The following is a 23,827-nucleotide window of genomic DNA, read 5'->3' on the forward strand; positions in this document are numbered from 1 at the left end:
GTGAACTCAGTATATTGAATTTCTTTGAGCAGGCTTAGGAATGACAGAGCTGGAAGTACCCCAGAGTCAGGGATATCAGGGCCTACAGCCAGCTCCCTCCCTAGGCCAAACCAGATCCACCTCGCTTCTGAGGCTGTGTGCAGCTCTGGCCTGGCCTGGCTCTGGATCTTCCCACTCTCAGGACAGATTAGAGGAGATCCGATTCTGAGTGGCTCTTCCTTTCATCTCTCCAGGGCTGGTGCTCACAATTACCAAAACCCAGAATCCAATGAATGGGGCAAAGGACCCTATATTTTCGTGCCTTCATTTCTGTTTTTATCATTACGTTGTGTGCTTCACCAGCCTTCCATCCAGAATCCTGTTTTCTATTCCTGCAGATTCAATAGTTCAGTAGTTGCTCAAGTAACAAAACATAAATATATGTATACGTTATGACGTGATTAAAACAATCTAGCTAATTAACATGCCCATGCCCTCATAGTGTTAGAAGTTTTTATTTCTGATTTTTATTTATTTATTTATTTTTTTTTTTATTTCTGATTTTTAAATTAATTTTTGTTGAGAACATCGACGATATACTCTCTTAGCAAATATCAAGTGTAATAGCCCTAGCATTATGTGCAATCACCATGGGTACACCTTAACTAGTTGGCTTATTTTTGGAAAGCCTAGTTGACTGTAATTCTTTGTTCTTCATTTTCTTCCATTTCAATGCAGTGTCTGTTAAGTAAGTTGTGATTTGCTTATAGAGGCTACGGAGGCATTAGAGCCACCTGAGTCAATGGCTTCCCTGTTTATTTTCTTTACCAGTGGAAACACAATTACCAATGTGTTCTATCATTAAAATATTTGGGATCATACATAGACTAAGTTACGCATTTCAAATTCACTGTATGATCTTTTTTGAAAATACAGATTACAAGCATTCAAGAAGCATTCTTCTGATATAATGACCTACTAGTCGTAATTTCAATAATTTTAATTCTTAAGAAATGTTCAGGTACATTTGTCTGCCCTTTCAGGAAAGACTTAGCTCTCTTTCACTGATATCTAGGAAGTTTTCTTCATTTCAACCATATCAAATAATAATCTCAATTTCTATCTATTGCTATTATATAGATACATCAGTATTTTAATAGATTGTACCACATTTTCTTTATTATTTTTGACTTTTTAAGATTTTAATTCCAGTTAATACACAGTGTTTTATTAGTTTCAGGTATATAATATAGTGAATCAACAGTTCCATATATCACTCAGTGGTCATCACTCAAGTGCAGTCATTAATTCCCATCATGTGTTTAATGCTTCACCCCACCCACCTTCTCTCTGGCAGACATCAGTTCTCTGTCTTTAAAGAGTCTGTTCAACTTTTCTCTCTCTCTTTCCATTGTCACTGAATGTTTGATTAAATTCCTGGTGGAGGGGTGGACCATGGTCACCCTAAAGGATCTTCCCATTGCTCTTCTGATTTTTCATTATAATAATAATTCTAATGTGTTCTTTTTTTTGTGTTCTCTCATATTGTTGAAATATATGCAAGCAGGTCCTGATCCTTTGCACAGCCAACAGATGATGGTTACTATTCGAAACAAATTCACCCCTGTGGCCCCTCTAGACTCTACAACAGTGGCCTTCTGTAATAGTTCCACAAATGGACAGATAGGGACCGATTTCAATGCATTGGTAGGACATCTCTACAGCCCCTGTCACCTTGAAGAAGTACACAAAATATGAACTCTTACCATCCAACAACTTTAAAGATCTAAGGACAGAAAATTGATCAGGGGTGAAATGATGAGAGATAGAAACAGAAAATGTTCACCTTTAGCCCAGAGAGCTGACCTATAGCCTGCATAGTTTTGATAAGGATCAAATGTAGCTGGTTATTGCATTCTTAAAGGGTCTAATAACTGCCTGTACATCTCACCCATAGTTAATATTGAACTGATGATTAGCATCAGAGGCATTTTACAAAAGTAGTTTCACAAATAGAAATTTGAAAAAAAAAAACATTTATGATCTAATACTCCCTGCATGTCCCCTTCCCCACTGAGCACTAAGCATATAACAGTAAGCTTCAAACGCCAAAGTGCAGGCTCTTTCTGCCTGGGGGTCCTGTCTCCCTGCTACTTGAATAAACTTTACTAAGTTGCACCATAAGGTATCTCAAGAATTCTTTCCTCATGGGCATACTCAGTGATCACACAACAATTTGGTACCAAAAAAACTAAGTTTGGCTGTGGGTCACTCAAAAACAATACTCAAGATACAAGTTTTGATTGGCAAGAAATACAAGCTTTATTCAGGAGGCCAGCCATTTGAGAAGAAAGTGTCTTGTGCAAAAACCAACTCCACAGTTTCTGCCTGGCCCAAAGATTTTGTTTTTTGGAAAGATTTTATTTATTCATGAGATACACACACACACACACACAGAGGCGGGGACATAGGCACAGGCTCCCTGTGGGTGGCAGGATCCCAGGACCCCCAGATCATGACCTAAGCCAAAGGCAGACGCTCAAGCACTGAGCCACCCAGGTATCCCTTAAAGGAACTTTGGGGTAGTTTAATCAGTAGAAGGGGAGCATGGAAGTCTCTAACACTTCTTGATTGCCTGCAGACTCAATAGTGCCATCCATAGATGTTACTGGTTGTGTATGGGTGCCCTAGGGGGAGATTGTGCAAGAGAGTTCAGTTCTCAGTCTTTCTAGGAAACAATGCATGATCTAAATATATACAAGGAGGTTTGGTTTATCAATCATGTAGGCTAAAGATGCTTGCTAAAATTTATTAAGTTGGTCAGAGGGGTGCTGGCAGGGCCTCTTTGTAACTTAAAAAAAGATCCTCTAGGGTTATTCTGTTGCTGCAAATGAAAGGATTTCCTTCTTTTGTGAGGTTGATTATATACCAAGAATAAATTAGATGGGAGAACTCAGGAAGATAGCCAGAAATGAACTCTTTATATGATAAAGAGTTGTCTGCCTGGTGTGGCAAACTATTGCTTGACAAACATTTGCTCTGTCCTTTTTCCTCTGAATATGCTTCCCCCCCCCTTCTGAAATTCTAAATCCCTACTTCCTCCTTCTTAAGTGACAGTGGCAAATAAGCATCAGTTGCCTGTCTTTGAGCCTTGTATGTTTGAAGTTCTCATAATTAAGAAATTATATTTTTTCTCTTGTGAATCTGTCTCACATCAGTTTAATAATTATGCTGGCCAAATAATTAAGAACAGATGAAGAAAAATGTTTTCCTTTCCTAACATTCATTCTGGTCTCAAAAACTGACATTCATGCTTCAGACCTAAAATAATAACGTGAAGGCAGATTCAGGGATAAAGAGGAACAGTAGCTTTATTGCTTTGCTAGCACAGGAGGCTGCAGCAGGTCAGGGCCTTAAAAACTGCAAGCCCACCCAGAGGAAGAGGCTGAGGTTTCATCGTAGGGAAATACTGGATCTAGCCGGTTTTGACAGGAATTGTGTTTGTGCTGCCAGCCTATTCACCAGGTTTTGAGAGTGGTCCTGGATTCCTGGGGCGGGGGCGGGAGGGGGGGTGGTGGTGGAGAAAACTAAGGGGGAGGGGAAGTTTGCTGAAGAGAGGACAAAGGGTACTTAGTTTAATATCAAGCCTTGCTGATGTTTTAATGCAACCATTTTGATTTTTGTTCAACATTATGCTTATAAGCGGTTTCACTTTGAGTCACTAGGAAACTGTATTATGAGCATTTCATATTTTCCAGTGAGCAATCACTCAATATTTTCAAACTGAGTGATTGAACGGCTCTAATAAAGGAAAAAGAAAACACCATATTTCTCTGAAAATATTGAGAAATTAGAATTTGCATATATTGCTGATGGGAGTGTAAAAAGTACATTCACTTGGAAACTGGCAGTTACTTATGAAAATAAACATTTGCCTGTTTAAGAGTATTTTACCATTCCAAAATATATGTCTTTGCCATAAGGATTATTTTATGCTGGATTTTGTTGGGGTTTTTTGTTTTGCTTTTTTGTTTTTTGTTTTTTTGTTAGTATTGTTTTTGAGAGATAAAGAGAGCCTGCGTGAGCAGGGCAGCTAGGGGGAGGGGGAAAGAGCAGGGGGAGAGGGAGAGAATCTTAAGCAGGCTCCTTGCTCAGCGGAGTCCGACCTCATGACCCTGAGATCATGACCTAAGCTGAAATCAAGTCTGACTCTCATCCAGCTGAGCCACCCAGGCGCCACTAGGCTGTTATTTTAAAGAAACAGCAGACAAAGGAAAAACTCTGAAACCCAGTATGTTTACTTTTGTAAGAGATATTTGCATTTATAAGGGAAAGCTCCATTTGTAAGGGTGTCTCCCTCTGCACAGAAGAAAAAGGGAGATGCATAAATCTGCAGAAACTGGTCAGTGGAGAAGGCATGGATTTAAATCTGTTTAACAACCATAGCTTTGGTTACTGTCCTTTGCCTGGTCACCTCCCCCAAATGCTTCCCAATAGGATCACGTGTGGAGTTTCAAAACTGACCATTGCTGGTGCTGTCCTCTTCAGATTCTATCAATTGGTGTGGACAGCATTGTTTTAATTAAGGGCTCCAGGTGATTCTAAGTGAGGCCAGGGTTAAGCATGAGAGCTTCCCATTAATTTATGAGAGTTGAGTATAGGCTTTGGTGCAAAGAGAGGTAACAGGGTCTCTGCTGCAGGAGTCTGGGAGGGTCAGGCCCTGTGCTGTAGCTGAATTTGTGGTAGTCTGTGCGAGGGGAGGCCCCTTGAAAGCACAGAAGGAAAAGTCAAGGATTGGTCTCCAAGTAGGAGCTCACAGTTTCTGAAAGGCTCCTGACACAAAGGACTAGGAAGTTGTTGGGCCTATTCTGCATTTCAAAGTCCTGCTTTCAGGCAAGCAGTTTAGAGGTACGGAGGCTCTGTTGGTGGCTTTAAAGGCATTTTCTCCTGATGCAGCTGTGATTTCTCCATGAATCTCTTCTGAGAAAGAAATCTAGAGGACGAAGTGAAAGAAGAAGAAATGGCCAGTTCTCAGGTAAGCTTTGCGTCCCGAGTCCGATGGCGCATCATTTTTTTTCTCCTGAAATTCCACTAATTTAGAAATTGCAAATACTGATGCCTCTAGTTCTGATGTTTCTACTTTATATTATCACCTAATTTTAAAAACCTTTTCAAAATGACTGAAGATTAAGTCTTTAGAACACTCCCCCTACCCCTGTATTCCAGACAGAGCCTTCTCTGCCTTCTCCCCAACCTGGTTTTCAATTGGCTATCAACAATTTTGTCCCTTTAAATTAAAGACCTGCAAGTATTGAAGACTCTCTTGATGACAGACCCACAGAGGAAGCATTGAGTCCAAGTTTCCTATTGCTTATGAGCTCTGGTCCTTGGATATCAGTCAAGGAAAACATTTCTTATTAGGTTCCATCTGGAGGCTTTGTGAGCTCTGTAGACCAGGAGTAAGAAAATACATAAATAAACACAATGATTATGAGACCCAAAATAACTCAGAAAGTTTTTGGAACAAAAAGGGAGGATTGCTCTTTAGATTGTGAAAAAGATATTCTATTTAAATATACTAGATATTACAGGACATGGAAACTATGTGTGATTGAACTTTATATAGATCCACTGTACTCTCATAATTCAGTTTATAGTCTGATTTACTTTGGGGGGATGCAAGAACACACCATTAATAATAGGTCCTTCTGTGCGCCTAAGGCACTGATATCAATTTGTTTCCTTCGAGCTCATGTTACCTTCCTTGACTTGGTTGGGTCCCCTCTGACTGATCTCTCCCCTATAGAGTTTATATTTTTCCTCACAAGGATCTTAGATGGATTTGCTAAGTGATACGCAGAAACCATTCTATGTAAAATACAGACCACTTTCCTCTGAGATTCTCTTTGCTTATAGTTTCTGATAAGGAGTACAAAGATCAAAGAAATGTAGAGAAACTGAAATTCAACTTGCAGCCCATTGATAAATACCCAAGACAGGCAGAGTACGACAAACTATTAGGAATTCACAACTTCCTTAATGTAAATACTTTGCTAGAGGCAAAGAAGCAGGCAGCTTGACAATAGCAGACCTCCAGGATCCGGTAAGTCCTCTTTAACATATGAAAATCCCTGCAGAAACTTCCTTTATTTCTGCTCCCCAATTTAAAAGTATATAATCAATGACTACTCATGGGGACTGTATTGGTCTTTCTGCCCAGGGGTCCTGTCCCAGCACTTTCATAAAAACAGTTTTTGCACCAAAAATATCTCAAGAATTCTTGCTTGACCTTTAGCTCCTCCCATCAGTTTCCACTGGACAATGAATGCTCTCCCTCTCATGTAGTAGAGAGAATGATTTCTGGACTGGAGGTTCTAAGGCAGACCTTCATCTTATAGATTTTTATTTTCCTGCACACTTAGGTCACAGAGTTACCCTTCTATTTACTTTGTATTTTCAGGGAAAAAGACAAAGAACAAGAATCGCTTAATTAATACGTTTGAGTTTATTAAAATCCTGGAATAGAGTCCTAGATAGAAACTATACCAGGTGGGGTTGTGACACAAAGGAAACTTGATCTGCAGCCAATAAGGAGATCATAGGGGATAACTTCTCAAGCAGAGACTCAAAGCCAGGAGGAATGGTTTCCTTTGATTTAGGGTTAGGAGGGAAATTCAGCAAGAGGGGCTTACGTGGAGCTGGGCATAGGGTCGCACAGGTACCTGCAAACAACACTTATATAATCTTTGTATGTTATGTAAATGAGATTTGTGCTTCCCATTTGTTGGAGATTTTTCTAATATTATGACATAAGCCTTTGGTCATGCTATGCGTTACTCCTTGCTCCATCTGCACAGGTGTGAGGCAGGAGCTAGGCTCAAAATGGGCTGGCCCATGGGCTTCCTCAGGGCAGTCATAAATTTTGGTTGGATAGTTTCTGTTTCCATCACAGGAGTGTCTTCATCTGTTTCCATCACAGGACAGACCTCATGGGGTCTTTTGATTGACATAAAAGATAAGGTGTAAAGTGGAGGTTAAGTAAAATGTGGGACAAAGCCCATAAGCAGTGTAAGGGTCAGATCATGGGATCTAGCTGGTGACACTAACTCCCTCTTTCATCTTAGTTACACTGTGAACTCTGCCTGTGGCCACTTGGTAACTGTGGTATTTATTGCAGGGACTGCTGACATTCAGGGATGTGGCCATAGAATTCTCTCAGGAGGAGTGGGGATGCCTGAACCACACTCAGCGGGAACTGTACAGGGATGTGATGTTAGAGAACTACGGACACCTCCTCTTCTTGGGTGAGGATGACTCTTTACAGGTTTCCCAGACCACACTCTGAATTTTTTTCCTTCCTTTGAAGACTGACTCTTAGAAGATTCCTCTTTGCATGACTGGAATTAGGATCCATGCAGTAAGGGAAATATGTAGGGGTTTGTAGATGTAGAGAAAAAGCTTCATGTTTCCTTTTCAGCTCTAGCTTCCCCTTCCTTAAGGGAACATCATCATTTCTGTAGAATGTCATTACTAAACATTGAAAGGCATCAAGTGATACTGCCCACATCTTAAACTCCAGTTTTTATTTCTTATTGTATCTAGTGCTTGGATGTAGAAGCCATGATTTGAATATTTAAAACTCCTCCTGCATGTTCTAAAGGGACTGTTGGTCTACAGTGTTTGGGAAATCATTTTCTAGAATTCTACAATGTTCTGTCTTCTCTACTGAGCACAATAGTTGATTAAAAGTTATAATCTCCAGCAATAATCCTTTTTTTTTCTAAGATTTTATTTATTTATTCATGAGAAAGAGAGAGAGAGAGAGGCGGAGACACAGGCAGAGGGAGAAGCAGGCTTCTGCCAGGAGCCTGACTTGGGACTTGATTCTGGGACTCCAGGATCACGCCCTAGGCCAAAGACAGGCACTAAACCACTGAGCCACCCAGGGATCCCTCCAGCAATAATCCTATTCATTTTTTTTCCTATTCATTTTTTTATGATCAACAGGTCTTGTTGTATGGAAGCCAGATCTGGTCATCTTTTTGGAACAAGAGAAGGAGCTCTGGGATGTGAAGAGAAAGGAGACCATAGACTTCCACCCAGGTAGGTGGGAACGAATGAGGCAGATGATAGAGATGAGGTCCAAATGTGCAGGAACGTTGATTTTAAAATGTGTTTCAAGTACCTCCTTGATTGGAAATGAGTTTGATAAACGTAGTGTCATTTCTCCTCCTTTCACAGAGGGACATCTGCTATGCAACATTATCAAACTCTATCCATTCTCTAAGAATTCTCCTTCAGCTCCAGTGATGGTCCATCACATCCACAGGGAGGGCCAGGAGACTCCTCTAGGAGTGGGAGGGTATCTATAAGCTGAGAGCTTCTCTATTGCTGTGAGGGTCCTGGGGAAATCTCTCTTTGCATGAGAGAAACACTTTCTATGAATTGAAAGCAATATTTTAACCGTTTATAACTCTTACATGTTTCCATATTAAATTTTATCTTTAATGGTGGTGTTTTACCTATGACATTCTTTGATTCCATTCTCATTAACATGTATGTCTTCTCTACATATTTTCATAGTGATTGTCTTGGAGACTGCTTCAAATATGCTAAAGGCATAACAAAGAATAATGACAAACTGATATTGTCAATTGCATACAAAACTCTTCTACTTACCATTTCATCCCTGCGCCTACTTAATGTTACCAATACCACGAAGTCTTTTATGTTGTGTATTTTATTACCTAGATTTATGTGTTTTATGCTTTTTTAAACAATTCTGTATTAGAAATAAAACTGACTTGTGCTACCTCATTACAACACTACAAGTTTCTGTAATTGTGAAAATGCTTACATTTAACAGAGAGATTCATGTTGTTATGTGGTTTCAGTTACTGTTTAGAGTCATTTTATTTTACCTAGAAAGACTTACATTAATGTTTCTTGTAGAACAGGTCTGTGGGTAAACTTAGAGGAGTTTTTACTTAGGAAAGTCTTCATTTCTACATTCATGAAAAACAGTTTTCTCAGAGTATTCTTGGTGCATGTTCTTTGATCTTTCAGTACTTGAATGCACAGTCCCATATACTTCATATAAGATCTGCTGTGAACATCACTGCCAATTTTACTGGAGCTCTCTTGTACAAGATGAGTTTCTCTTTTCACCCTGTTCCAAATTTCTGTTTCTACCTGTGATTTTTCATAGGTTAATCATAATGTGTCCCTGTATTCATGTCTTAGTATGTATCCTACTTTAAATTTACTGAGCTTGTTGAATTTGTCCCCTTTTCCCACATATGTGGAAAGTACAAGTCTTTAGATCTTCATGTATACCCGCTGGCCCCTTTTCACTGCCCTCCCCTTTTGTGATTCCCTTAATGTACCAATTGGTCCTTTTTTTTTTTTTTTTTTTAAGATTTTATTTATTTATTTATGAGAGACAGGCAGAGACACAGGCAGAGGGAGAAGCAAGCTCCCTACAGGGAGCCCAATGAGGGACTAGATCCTGGAAAACTGGGATCACAGGGTCACGCTCTGATCCAAAGGCAGACACTCAACTGCTGAGCCACTCAGGCATCCCCCAATTGGTCCATTTGTTGATATTCCTTCCATTAGTCACTTATACTGTCCTTTTCACATTTTCTTTCGTCCTCTCAGTAGGTGATTTAAAACAAGGGGTCTTTAAGTTGTCTCATTCTTTTTCTGCTTGATCACATCTGTGACTGAGGCCTTAATGTGTTTTGTTTTGTTTTTTTAAAGATTTTATTTATTTATTCATGAGAGACAGAGAGAGAGAGAGGCACAGACACAGGCAGAGGGAGAAGCAGGCTCCATTGCAGGGAACCTGACATGGGACTGGATCCCAGGTCTCCAGGATCACATCCTGGGCTGAAGTCAGCTCTAAACCTCTGAGCCACCCGGGCTACCTTTGATGTGTTTTTAAAATTAGTGATTGTTGTGCTGGCTTCGGCAGCACAAATACTAAAATCCATGATTGTTCTCTTCAGTTCCTAATTTCTGATTGATTATTTTTATACTTTCTGTCTCTGGATTTTCATTTTTGTCATGCATTGTTTTCCTGATAACATTTAGTTACACTATCCAATTTTTCTTCCTCCTCCATTAGAATCTTTGTGATGGTTGACTTATGTGTCGGCAGTTAATAGTTCTTTATTAATTTAGGGTCAGTTTAGGAGCTTTATTTTTAGAGCTTATCCTCCAATTGGAACATGTATTTCTATTTCTTTGTATGCCTTTTGATTTTTTGTTGAAATTAGGTAATTAAAACAAACATCCTTCTACCAGTGTATTCTGAACTTGCTTTCTACAAAAGAACAGATATATTCGTAATTTGGGAGGACTGTTAGGCATTTGTATTATTTTGATTTTTGTAATTCCCCAGTTTAAAAAATTGCAGTTAATATTAGAGCCCATAATCTCTTCCTTTCTGTGTCTTTAGCTACGTAGTCTCTTCATTGTTTGAACATATGCTCATCTTTTGTCTGAGCAACCATTATACTGCATTCAGAGGGTGCTTTGATTACTTCTGCAAGTCTTCCATGTCATTCATGACAAAAACTGTTCCAGCAGGTAGCGGGAAAGAAGACAGCCCAATGAAATCTTGAATATACAGGTCACTCATTTCTCTCCTTAGGAGAGGTAATAGTTTTCTCAGTGTTGCCATGGAGTGTTAGGGAGAATGAGCAGCTTTTGTGGAAAGTCTCACACAATTTCCTTGTTCTCTCTTCCATGTGGCGCTTCTTCATTTGTACTTAGTTAGATGTACTGTGTTCTAAATGGCTTCTGGAACACTCTGAAAGGTAATTTGGTCCATTTTTGTCTTCACGGAAGAGCAACGGAATGGAATTTTGCACATTTCCATTTTAACGTATATGTATATAAGTACAGTGTGTGGGATAATTTACTTGGTATCTTTTAGTTGTATCTATCCACAACACCATAGGCCTATTAGGAAAGAGAGGCAAGGAAGATTTATTTTGTAGAGTGACCTGGTAAGATGCGGAAGCAGTGGCCCTGAGTATTTGTACTTAGTAAATGACTAGCAAGGTGATGGGGGGTAGTGAAGGGCAGTAAGGAAGTATGATGGATATAACCAAACTGGGACTGTTATCCATAAAGAAATTCTTACCGCCAGAATAGATCAAGGATGGAAAGCATTCGGGGGGAGGGTGGGGGCGGAAACCTAAAGTCAGTTATATTTGCAGAACAGTGTTTTTGAGCCCAAGGTCCATAATCCATTCATCAGACCTACATGTTCTCTGGAGGGCTATTTGGAAATTCTGGAAAGTCACCTAGTCTGTGCTGAAAGTAATCATTCAAACCATTTCAAATATAAGACTGGTTAATCATTCATTGAAAGAACTCTGAAAGTTAGACATTTAAAAACAAAAATAAAAATTCTAAATGTGATTGATTGGGGGCACCTGGGTCATTCAATGTATTAAGCATCTGCCTTTGGCTTAGGTCATGATCCCAAACTCTCTGCTCAGTAGGGAGTCTGTTTTACCCTCTCCCATTCCCTCTGCTTGTGTTCTCTCTCTGTGTCAAATAAATAAAATCTTTAAAAGTGATTGATTGATGTCAGAGGATTCATTTTCTCCCAACACATGATCCCTCCTTATTGCAAACTCTAATTTTGATAAGTACAGGAAGATCTTTATCCAAACATCACTGTGCACTACTTAACACATAATACTTAATTTGGATCAAGTTTTATTTTTTTTAAGATTTTATTTATTTATTCATGAGAGACAGAGCGAGAAAGGCAGAGACACAGGCAGAGAGAGAAGCAGGCTCCACGCAGGGAGCCTGATGCGGGTCTCGATCCCCAGTCTCCAGGATCACGCCCTGGACTGAAGGCAGTGCTAAATCGCTGAGCCACTCGGGCTGCCCTGGATCAAGTTTAATGTGTTGTAAACTTACAAATGCCTTTTGTGAGGACTCTTATATTCCATAGTTATCAAGGTGTATAGAAAAGGAGACTGAAACTTACCAATGCAATGAAACTTGGGAAAATGTCAATCAGGGTGCCTGGGTCCTCAGTCCGTTTAAGTATCTGCCTTCGGCTCTTGTCACTGGGATGGAGCCCAGCATCAGGCTCTCTGTTCAGCAGGGAGTCTGCTTCTCCCTCTGCTCTTACCATCCTACTCATGATCTCTCTTTCTCAGTCTCTCAAATAAATAGATAAAGTCTTTTATTTTTCTTTTTAAGATTTTATTTATTTATTCATGAGAGGCAGAGACATAGGCAGAGGGAGAAGCAGGCTCCACGCAGGAAGCCTGATGTGGACTAGATCCTGGGACTCCAGGTTCACGCCTTGAGCCAAAGGCAGAGAACCACCCAGGCGTCCCTATTTTATTTTTTTTTAAGGATTTTTATTTATTTATTCATGAGAGACAGAGAGAGAGAGAGAGAGGCAGAGACACAGGCAGAGGGAGAAGCAGGACTCCAGGATCACACCCTGAGCTGAAGGCAGACGCTTAACCCCTGAGCCACCCAGGTGTCCCAAAAACCTTTTTTTTTAAAATGTCAATCAAGGTTATATCCTAATAAACATCAGAGAACTCCGTTTCCAAGGAACCAGTATTATAGTAATCAATCTAGGAAATCTTTTACAAAAGCTCAAATCTTTTTGTTCATCATTGTATCCTTACTGAAGTGAAGACTTAAAAAGGTATTAAGTATGATAAACCTTTTAACTAGTCCTCTGAAGACTCACTCAACATCAGACTTTTCATAATGAAAAAGAAATCTCACAAATGTAAACAATTAACAAAGTATCTAGCATTCATATGTTATCAATATATGGTAATACGTAGTGGGGGAATGCAGACAAATGTAAAAAAAAAAGGCAAAGTCTACGCAGAATTATAAACTTTCTGAACTTTAGAGTGTGAATATTGTATAAAACCCTAGAAATCTAAAAAATGTGGCAATATTTAACTAATAATGAGAAGTATTCAACATGAAATTATACTTGCTGGGGATATACCTTAAAAATGTCAAGAAGGAAAAAAAAAAAAAATGTCAAGAAGGTGGTAAAGTTTTTACCTGGAACTGAAAGCTTATTCAACATCAGAGAAAGCCTACTGGATAGAAACCCTAAAAATGTAATGATTGATGAACCTCTGTTCTTAATATAGAGTTCAGATAAGAAGAACCTCTATGAAGGATAAAAATATTAAAGATACAAACAATTGGTGAAGTATGCAATAGAAAGGAAAATCTAAATAAAATTACAGAAGAGGTGCCTAGATGGCTAGCTTGGTTAAATGGCCAACTCTTGGTTTCATCTCAGCTCATGATCTCGGGGTCCTGAGATAGTCTGCTTGGTATTCTCTCTCCCCCTCTGCTCCTCCTCCTGTTCTCTCTTTCTCTCCAAAATAAATCAACAAATCTTTAATAAATAAATAAATAAAATCAGAGAATTCACAGCAGAAAACAGTATGTCAGTATTTTTCAGATTAAATCAGAGTATTATAGAAAAAAATCCAAATTTAAATGACCTAGATCAATTATATTTTATCCTTGAACAGTGCAGGCATGAGGAGTAGCAAGCCCCTTTAGAATTGAAAACCTCTGTGTAATTTTTTTTTTTTTTTTTTTTTTTTTTTTTTTTCTCTGTGTAATTTTTGAGTTCCCAATCTTAAAACCATTCCTACTTTACCATGGGAATATGGTATTGTTGACCTGAAACCTTACCCAGAACATCAACAGTTGATCATCCCATTCTTCATATATTGTCTGTATTCTATTCAGTATTTTTAAAATAAAGTAAGGTGGACAAAAGAAAATATTAAGGAAATCATAACGAAGAGAAAGCCTGTTTAACAGTACTACACTATATTTAAAAAAGAAATTCTGTGTATAAGTAGACCCACACTGTTTAAAACCATGTTATTCAGAGGTCAAATGTATTTGTTAATATTCCTTTTTTTTTTAAAGGAAGAGTTTCTTTTTTTTTTTTTTTTAAGATTTTTTATTTATTTATTCATGACAGACACAGAGAGAGAGAGAGAGAGGGGCAGAGGCACAGGCACAGACAGGCAGAGGGAGAAGCAGGCTCCATGCAGGGAGCCCGATGTGAGACTGGATCCCGGGTCTCTAGGATCACACCCTGAAGTGAAGAGTGAAGGGTGGCTGAAGGCGGCACTAAACCCCTGAGCCACCGGGGCTGCCCATTTGTTAATATTCCTGAAAGGATCAAGGGGGATGGATGTCTGGACAGGGATAATTAGTTTCACTGAGTCTCTTTTTTTTTCTTTTGACCATATTTGAAGAATTTTGCATTGCAAATATTATTAATTTTACTTTTAAATCATCCCATGCTATGCCTTTAGTGCTTGTGTTCATGCAAAATTATTTGATGATTGCTGTCTCACAGACATAAAGGGCTGTGATATGATGGTAATTCATTCATACCTACTTTTCCATAGACGAATAAGGAGGCTATAATATAAAATATATGAAGAAGGTCTACATGGAGATGTTGTTTGTGGTTGATACATAAGGGTAAAATAAATCATACTTACTGAAGTAAGTATGTAAGACATTATTTGCATATTCAAGTAAGACAAACATTCCAAAATTTATATATTTTTGCTAGGTGCTATTTATTTAGAGGTGGATGTATCTTCATCATAGCAATTGATACAAGCCAAGAACATTAGTTATTTGGTTGAAATAAAGAAATTTTCACAGATATCTGAGGAAAGTATAGCTAACTCTCTCATGAAAGAATGTAAAATTATTGTAAATCCACATTTACGCAATATTTAGCCTCAGCTTAAAAAGCATCAAAAGTACAGCTCTTAGATAATTTTATGAGACAAACAAGAATAGTTCTCAAATGCCTGTGATGGGTATTTTGACCAAGGATCATACAGTGGTTGGTTTTTAGTATGTTTGAAATCTGAAGTTGAATACATTTTCACTAAAAACACTGAATGGTTTTAATATGTTAACACTGATGTATATTACATGAAATGTTATCCTGCACAACATTAGCCTGCCCAAATTCATTAAGGTTGCAGATAAGCCGACAGTAAGATAAAGTACACTTGACCCTTGAATAACATGTGTTTGAACTGTATGGGTCTACTTATAGCCAGCTTTTTTTCATAGTACAGTACTATGTATGTATTTGTATTATCACCTCCTGATTTTCATAACATTGTCTTTTCCTGAGCTTCCTTTATTTTAGGAATACCTAGTATAGTTGACTGTTTTCACTAAGATTTCTTCTCAACAGCAAGCTATCAAGAGTTGGGAAGTCAAAGTTATACGCAGATTTTCAGCTGCATTGGAGGTGGGTACACTGAGCCCCTGCATTATTCAGGGGTCACTTGTTAAAGCCCTGGAATGGTATCACTAATAATGTTTCCCTCAGAGGCCCTAAACCTCAAATTATTTGAGATTAATTTTCCTCACATTTATGTATTATTTCTTTCCTTTCTTTTGGAACTGCCAGAACATTATAGTGTTTTTAATAAGGATGATATGGAAGTATTATTGAGAGTGTAGCTAAGTAATTTCTTGATACTGATGACATGGATTCCAGCTCCTATAACCAGACTGCCTGAAGGGGTTTGAACTGACTATTAATTAATTCACCCAACAGCAAATAACTCTGGATAACAGCCCCCACAGTCACAAGGAAAGGTACGTTCTTATATAACTTACCCAGTAGCCTTTGTGAAAGAGTGGCCAATCACAGTAGATTTACCATGAGCATCCCTTAGAGAAAACTCCCACAGAGTTTACCTTACTCCACTCATTTGGGTTTGAATTGTGCATTCTAGACTTGGTCCAGGAACTCCAAAGCACACCAACCATAGACCTCTAAAAAGAAATTTGCACTAGTTCCAGACATTTTCTTTGCCTGCACCCAGTCTGAAACTCTTCATGCTATCTCTCAATGCATAATATGTACATATTCTAGGATCTATGAGTAGTAATCTTTATTTCAATATCTGTTTTCTTTCATTAAACCATGGCTCACTATCCAATGCCAATGGGTTCTCTTAACTACTGCACTTCGAACAAAGTCACCACAAATATAATTATAAGCCATATCTACAGTTTTCTCAATCAGGATTTATAAATTTTTAACCTGTATTTTTCCTTTGCTTATGTTGTTCTTATAAGCATACCTCTTATAGGCAGAGATTTATGGTTTTGATATGCACAGAATGCAATATGCTATATTAAGCTAAAGATATATTTTGGAGTAAAATAACTAAATAGGAAGAAATACATATGTGTATATGTGTTATGTATGTGTATGTGTGTACCTGTATCTTCAGAATGAAAGGGAAGACAAAAAGATAATTTACAATTTTCAAAACTGATGATTTCCTTGCAAACAAAAATATAGATTCATAATGGGAATAATTTTCTCTACATTGCCTTGTATTTTTTTGCCTAAATCTCATGTTGTTTTTAGAATCTCCCCATGTAAATCCTACCTTGAATACCTGTCTAGGACTTATGTAGGATGTACTCTGTTTTCCTTCTTCCACAGTTTAGGAACTCTTGCTTATATGACCTCATAGATTTTATGAATAGATTGCAAGAAATGACATGGTGTTCAAAATTAATTTGACTATGGGTATAATTCTACAGTTAGCATGTTAAATTCCATGTAGTATGATATGATACATTTCACTCCTTCCTTCTCAATTGGAGAAGAACATTAAGTAAGATTTCTGTAGTTACTGTTCATTTTCCATCTTAGAAATGACATTATCCATGTTACTCACTTTACTGTAATAGTTTGATTAGGTGAAAACTTGGATACCTCAAGAGTCATGGGTTGTTTTAACATTTATTTGAAGGGAACAAACATGGGATAGTGCTGAAGTAGATGTTCCAGTTTAGGAAGAAAACAACATTCTTTTGGGAGACATGGTGCAGTCCAAGGTAAAAGATGAAAAATATATATAGGCTATAATGAGGAAATTAAATGTGGGGAGGGGACACTTGTCCAAGGCTGCAGTAATGTACTCAGAATCTAGAAATATGAATTTTACTTTTCTTTCCAAATCATGTCCAGTTCTTCTGTCTCCTCATTTCCATTCCATTGATGTCAGCATCACGGCTGTTGTTCTTTCCTCTGTTATAGAGACTCCACTTTCACTGCTCTCCCCTCCCATCGTAGCCATGCACACCCAGGTAGGTTTTTAGGAGTAGCTTGGAATGTTTTAATTCAATGAGAAATGGTTGATAACTGGATTATTTGAGACCATATGTGAGATTGAAATACAGTTTTGTCACCACTTCACTGTAAGAACAGGAGAACACCATCATTGGTCTACAGGATTACTTCAGGCACTTGGTACTAAGGAGACTTAAAAGGACAGATAGAATATGATAGTATTCTATAGAAAGGTACGTCCTGCAAATAGCAAATATGGAGAATGGAAAAGTGAGGACAGATGTGATAAGGAGCTCCCTTTGGTCACTGAAAGGTCTTAGGAAACTACTTCTGTTGACAAATGTAACAAAGATGAGGATTTGGGATATGTGGCCATTTTCTGGGACTAGGGAAGTCAGATCCTTTTCTCATGATTTAATGCATTCCCTGGTTTTACTGTGGACCAGCTGCTATTGGATGACAGAGATGATTATACTTTCCAAGGCCCAGATGTGTGATTGTAGATGGAGAGGGGATATTAGATGACTTAAACATTCTGGTCATACCTTTAAGATGTCACATGACAGAGTGAATTGTTCAAGATGCAGAGAGCTGCTGGACAGTAATACACAGAACCGGCAAGGTGTGTGTTGTGGTTGTACAAAGCACTGGTATCCCAGGTATGCAAGCCCAACATAGGTCTGATGCATAATAGATGGGTGACATTCCATGGATGCTGACTCACAGCTGACTACAACCTCCCTCACTTTCACTCAGCCCCATGATGAGTCTAGTCCTGTGCTCTGGACTACATGCATGGCGCTGATTAGTTGGGAAGGAGGTTACTAGTCACAGGCAATAATCATTTCTGCTTCAGTCTACCCAACTTTTAAGCTAGATGTCCCTATTTTTCACAGGCCATCCTCTCCTTATACATATTGTGACCTGAGTAGAGAGAAGATTCTTATCAATTATAGGAATAAAATATTTTTTTATTTATTTTTTATTTTTTTATTTATGATAGTCACACAGAGAGAGAGAGAGAGAGAGAGAGAGAGAGGCAGAGACACAGGCAGAGGGAGAAGCAGGCTCCAAGCACCGGGAGCCCGACGTGGGATTCGATCCCGGGTCTCCAGGATCGTGCCCTGGGCCAAAGGCAGGCACCAAACCGCTGTGCCACCCAGGGATCGGGTAGCATGTTATACTCCCATTTAAGATTGGTTCAAAAACAATAACAAGTTTTCAGTACCTGTTATTTTGTTGTCAGCTTCACCATTAAAAGACTGATGTGTATTTATGGAAAAGATGTATATTTTGTGTTAGGTATGTACCTACAGTGAGTAGGTAGATGATTAGGTCTAATAGAATGGCTCACACATCTTAGAGTGTACTATCGATTTTTCTGTTTCTTCTCTCTAGTATTGTCCACCCTAGCCATTGTGCTTATATTTGCCCTCTCATGACATCCCAGGATACCTTCCCCATCACCAGGCATCAAACCATGTTTAAGACAGGAAAGAAATCTGATAGGACTTAAGAAATTTAACTTGAAGACTTTCTGTTTTTATTAAGGAAGGCCATTCTCCCCAAAGCACTACTCCCTCCATGTCATTGACCAACACTCTGACATAGGTCCAGTCTAAGTACAAATCTAGAGCTATATAAAACAGGTGGACATATGTTTGTGAATGGCTCTTATTCTCTGAACTTTTCCCAGCATCTGACAGAAAGGGAATCACACTTTTCCTTGAAACCAACTATTCTAGGAAACCCCTGAAATTTAGAGTATCCTTAAGCTTAATGCACAGGAATTTTATGCTGCATGTGAACGGAGTACTGATGAAGAGCTGTTAGGCCTGTAATTATTTATGTTCTCAGGGTAAGTCATCTAGGACAACATTTTAGTGAGAATGCTATATTCAATCCCATTTTAATATATAACATGTATTAATATCTTATGCATTTCATAACTTAGTTGCTAAAATATTTACATAAATTCCAATTCACTTTAATTTGAATTGTTTTCATTTAGGAATGTGAACAGAAGTGTATTTGGGGTGATCCCAGGAAGCTCAAGGAAGGTATTGAGAGAAGGGAGACGGAAGAGAAGGAAGCCAAGATAGACTCTGTTAGAGTCCGATTCATTTATGAATAAAGAAAATGTGTGTTGTATATGTTGTATGTGTATGTGTGTCGCAACCTAACGTGACCACAAGCATAGAGATTTCTAAGAGTGACTTACCTGTGGGTACCTCAGAATTGGCCTATGACTTTGTTTCCTGCAGAGTTGTCAAATGTAGACTGTGTCAGAATCACCAGGAACACTTGTAAATCTTGAATTGCTGTGCCTATCCCCACATTACCATGTCAATAGTTCTGGGGTGCAGGCCCCCAAATTTCTAACATTCTCAGATGCCTGTCTAGGTAACAGGCATTGAGAACCAATGCCTGGACACATGTATAGTTATGTTCTGCAGGAAGGGTATTAACTTATACAAAATGTACTCAGATACACAGGTGTGTAATTCTAGGTCTCCATGTGTGAAAGTGGACTCTGTGCTGGGCCTTTCCTGTGTTTTTATCTTGGATGCCTGACCTCTGTGTCTGGTCTTAGTAGTAACCGGAAACCCATTCAGGCTACATGTATATGGTTTGAGCTAGAATTTTCACTTTGAAGTCTCAGTTCATAGAGGATGTTCCAGGTGAGGACTTCTGGGTGAACCATTTAGTGTCAAACAGGAAAGTGAATCCAAACACAGTTCATCTTCTGGAAGAGCGTTGGACCTGGTAGCCTCATGTTGATGTGTAGGGTATCCAGGTTCAAACCCTGACTCTACCAATATTGAGATAAACTCTAAACTCTCTAAAACTACCTTTAAATAAATTATTTTTGTCAGTAAGACGATAATAATATTAGCACTAACATGCAGAATCAAGAACATAAAATACATTACAATAGATAAAGCATCAATAACCGTGAGACATTCATTGTCCATACTATGCAAAGGAACATGTCAGACTTTGGCAAATATCTTGGGATATTATTTTTCATGAAAAAGGTAGCCCACAAGTAATGTTTCATCCTGGATCCTCTCTATTTGAATTTGAACACTGACGCATGGAATATAACCGACTAGCCTGTGTGCATTTACAAGTGAAATGATTTCTCTGGTTCACATTTTTCTTGGAATCGTTATTTTTATGTTCACAGGAGAGATATGTCCATTGGCAACTGCGGGCCCCTGAGTGTTTTCTAAGCCAATGCTGGCAAGCCCCCATTCATGTGGGGCCAGAAGTTATGTTCAAACATTTGGCAGGACTGAAGGCAATTCTCTGTTGCTGTGCAGTACAGTAGGTTTCACTCTCAGACTGCCCTAGTTCCCTGTTTAAGCTCCCTGCCCATGCAGAGTCAAGATTATGCTCAACACTTGGGCAGTGCTGCTGACTTGGCTCTCTCCTCAAATAGGCCTATAAGATAGGCTCTAGGGTTGCTCAGAGTCTTTGTTCAGGCTTGCTGGGGTGGGGGTGAGGGGTAGGAGTAGTGACTGCCATGTAGAACACAGTCTGGTCCGTCAGTGTTCCAAGATCTGAGTATTGGTTGCTATAAGCCATATCTACCTTCCCCATTTAGCTATGATTCCCCATTGGGCCAGCACCACAAATTCCCCTGGGCATCCCCATGAGGGGAGACCTTAATAGATCACCCAGGTAGTGGACTGCCATTGGTGAAGCTGGATGCCCACTGCTTTCTTTTTTATTTTTATTTTTTTCCCACTGCTTTCTTTTTCTTGGTAGAAGAATCGAATCATAGTTTGTGGTTTGGTTTACCATGGTGGATCACTGTGTTGACCTGGGGGAGGTGTATTGTGGTCAACATGAAATTGCTCTTCTTACCCTTTTAATATTGTCCTTCTTGATCTCTGTGGGCTCACTCTTTACTGCAATTTGCCCACTAATGTCTTATGTAAAAGCTGCTAGTTGAGCTTATTATGAGAATTACTTAGGTGTGAACTACATATATCACCATCTTTTCTTTTTTTTAAAGAGAGAGAGAATCCAAAGCAGGTTAGATGCCCAGTGTGGAGGAAAAAGTGTGAGCCAAATGTGGGTCTCAGTCTTACAACCCCGAGATTATGACCTGAGCCTAAATCTAGAGTGGGATGCATAATTGACTAAGCCATTCAGATGCCCCATTTTACCATCTCAATGTCAATCCTCTGTGATGATTATCTTAATGTTTCATGAGCTAACAATAAATATTTCCCTATATATATGCATTTATATACGTATATCTTATATATGATTTATGTATATATTATATATTTATATATAAATATGCACACACATAAACATAAATTATTTTTATTATCCTCCAATTAGAATATTATAATGGTATACATTGAGATATTGAAAAATAACATTATGAATAAGAGTGACAAACTCCTTTAGTGTTAAAGATTTTTCTATAAAATATTTATATCACCATGCTGGTTGTTTGATTGGTCATCACTACATGGAGTAATTTCTTTCTTTACTTTTTTTTCCAATTTTTATTTTTTTTTAATTTTTATTTATTTATGATAGTCACACAGAGAGAGAGAGAGGCAGAGACACAGGCAGAGGGAGAAGCAGGCTCCAAGCACCGGGAGCCCGACGTGGGATTCGATCCCGGGTCTCCAGGATCGCGCCCTGGGCCAAAGGCAGGCACCAAACTGCTGCACCACCCAGGGATCCCTTTTTTTCCAATTTTTAAAAAAGATTTTATTTATTCATGAAAGACACACAGAGGCAGAGACATAGGCAGACTCCATGCAAGAAGCCCAATGTTGGACTCGATCTCAGAACTCGGGATCACACCCTGAGCCAAAGGCTGACGCTCAACTGCTGAGCCACTCAGGCATCCCAAAATATTAGATTATATATCTTTTTTTTTTTTTAAGATTTTATTTATTTATTCACGAGAGACACAGAGAGAGGCAGAGAGAGCCTGATGTGGGACTTGATCCCAGGACCCCAGGATCACAACCTGAGCCAAAGGCAGATGCTCAACCACTGAGCGACCCAGGCATCCCCTCATCTACCTTTAATTTAATTTTATTTTTTTCTACCTTTTAGATTATTTCCTCCTGTTTAGTTATAGTTGTACAAAAATTCCGGTGGAATATATTCAAGCAACATTTAGTGTTAACAGGAACATTTGGTTTATTTATATTTAATAGTTTAATCATGATATTGGTATTTGGATTTACCAATTTTTTATGCTTTTCCTTATGCCCAATCATTTAAAAAAAAATTTTTTTTTTTAAGATTTTATTTATTTATTCATGAGAGACACAGGCAGAGGGAGAAGCAGGCTCCATGCAGGGAGCCCGACATAGGACTCCATCCTGGGTCTCCAGGATCTGGCCCTGGGCTGAAGGTGGCGATAAACCGCTGAGCCACCCAGGCTGCCCTAATTATTTGTTTCTTATGTTTTCCTGTGTACATTTTAAGAAAATAAGCCTATCTTTCATTCTTTTTATGTGAACTTTGTATACTCAGTACCATATTGCTTTAGCTTGAAATTGTTTTAATTTTTTTTAAATCTAGTCACAGTATGAAATTACATCCTATCGTAATTTCAAGTTGTCAATATATGTACATTATGATATTTATTTACTTCTATTTTTTGAAGGTGATTTCTTTTTAAATATGTGGAAATCATAAATAAACAGCTCCATAGAATTTCATAAACTGATGACATCTCTATAAGCCACAGAGATCGAGAAACAGGATATTATTTGTCCTCTTTAGATCCTCAGTAACTTTCCCCAAAGCTTAGCACTTCTTTAATAAATAAGGCAAGAGATTACTGTCCTCATTTTTGAATCTTATATAAAAGTAATCCGGCAACGAGAGCTCTTGTATTTGGCTTTTCTTTCCATCATTTGTGAATTTATCTGTATTTACATCATGTTGTTTTGCCTCATTCTTTAGAATGGATAGATCCAATTCCATTGTGTGACTATCAACTGACTGCCCCATCCTACTGTTAATAGGAGGAGGAAGGTTCTCAGTGTAGGATGTCATGAATAGTACTGGTGTATAAAAACCATAATTTGTCTTTTAGTGGAACATGGACACATCTACTGGCTATATGTGTGGGAGTGAAGTGTTGGTAGATATGTTCAGCTTTAGTAGATACTTCCGAACATTTTGCCAATATAATACCAGTTTTCCTACTACCAACAGCATATTTAATTTCTGACCTATCCACATACTTCCCAAAACTTGGTATTTTATGTAGTTTTTTTTTCTTCACGGTAATCTTCTGGTTGGTATGTGATGTTACAAAGTTATGGTTTTATTTGTTTTTATTGTTTGTTACTTCCTGTGAGTATGGAATTTGGTTAACCTTTGGATAATCTCTTTTTCAAAATAACTAGTGGGTTATTTTGCCCTTTTTTTTTTCTGTTGTAATATGTTTCTCTTCCGTTTTGTAGTTTTGTATATATGCTGAGAATGAGTTCTTTGTCTCCTCTCTTACTCCTTTCTATCTCTTGAGTTTGTGATTCAGAGTTCTTAATTTTAATGTAATCCAATTTGTCAGTTCACCCTTCATGGTTAGTGTTTTTATTGTTTTTAGAAATCTTCCCTTATACTAAGACCTCAGAGACAGAATACTTTGTGTTTTCCTAAAAATATCTTTAG

General features: G+C 38.4%; 1 protein-coding gene across 1 annotated transcript in view; it reads left to right on the top strand.

Annotated features, from left to right (window-relative positions):
* LOC112643685 (zinc finger protein 91-like) overlaps nucleotides 1-23,827 on the top strand; it is a 231,578-nt gene that overhangs the window by 145,645 nt on the left and 62,106 nt on the right. Inside the window, 1 exon segment of the mRNA XM_049109060.1 lies at nucleotides 7,987-8,082. Within this exon segment, the coding sequence (XP_048965017.1) occupies nucleotides 7,987-8,082 (96 nt within the window).

The sequence above is a fragment of the Canis lupus genome, chromosome 1 (assembly GCF_003254725.2).
Source record: "Canis lupus dingo isolate Sandy chromosome 1, ASM325472v2, whole genome shotgun sequence".
Lineage (NCBI taxonomy): Eukaryota > Metazoa > Chordata > Mammalia > Carnivora > Canidae > Canis > Canis lupus.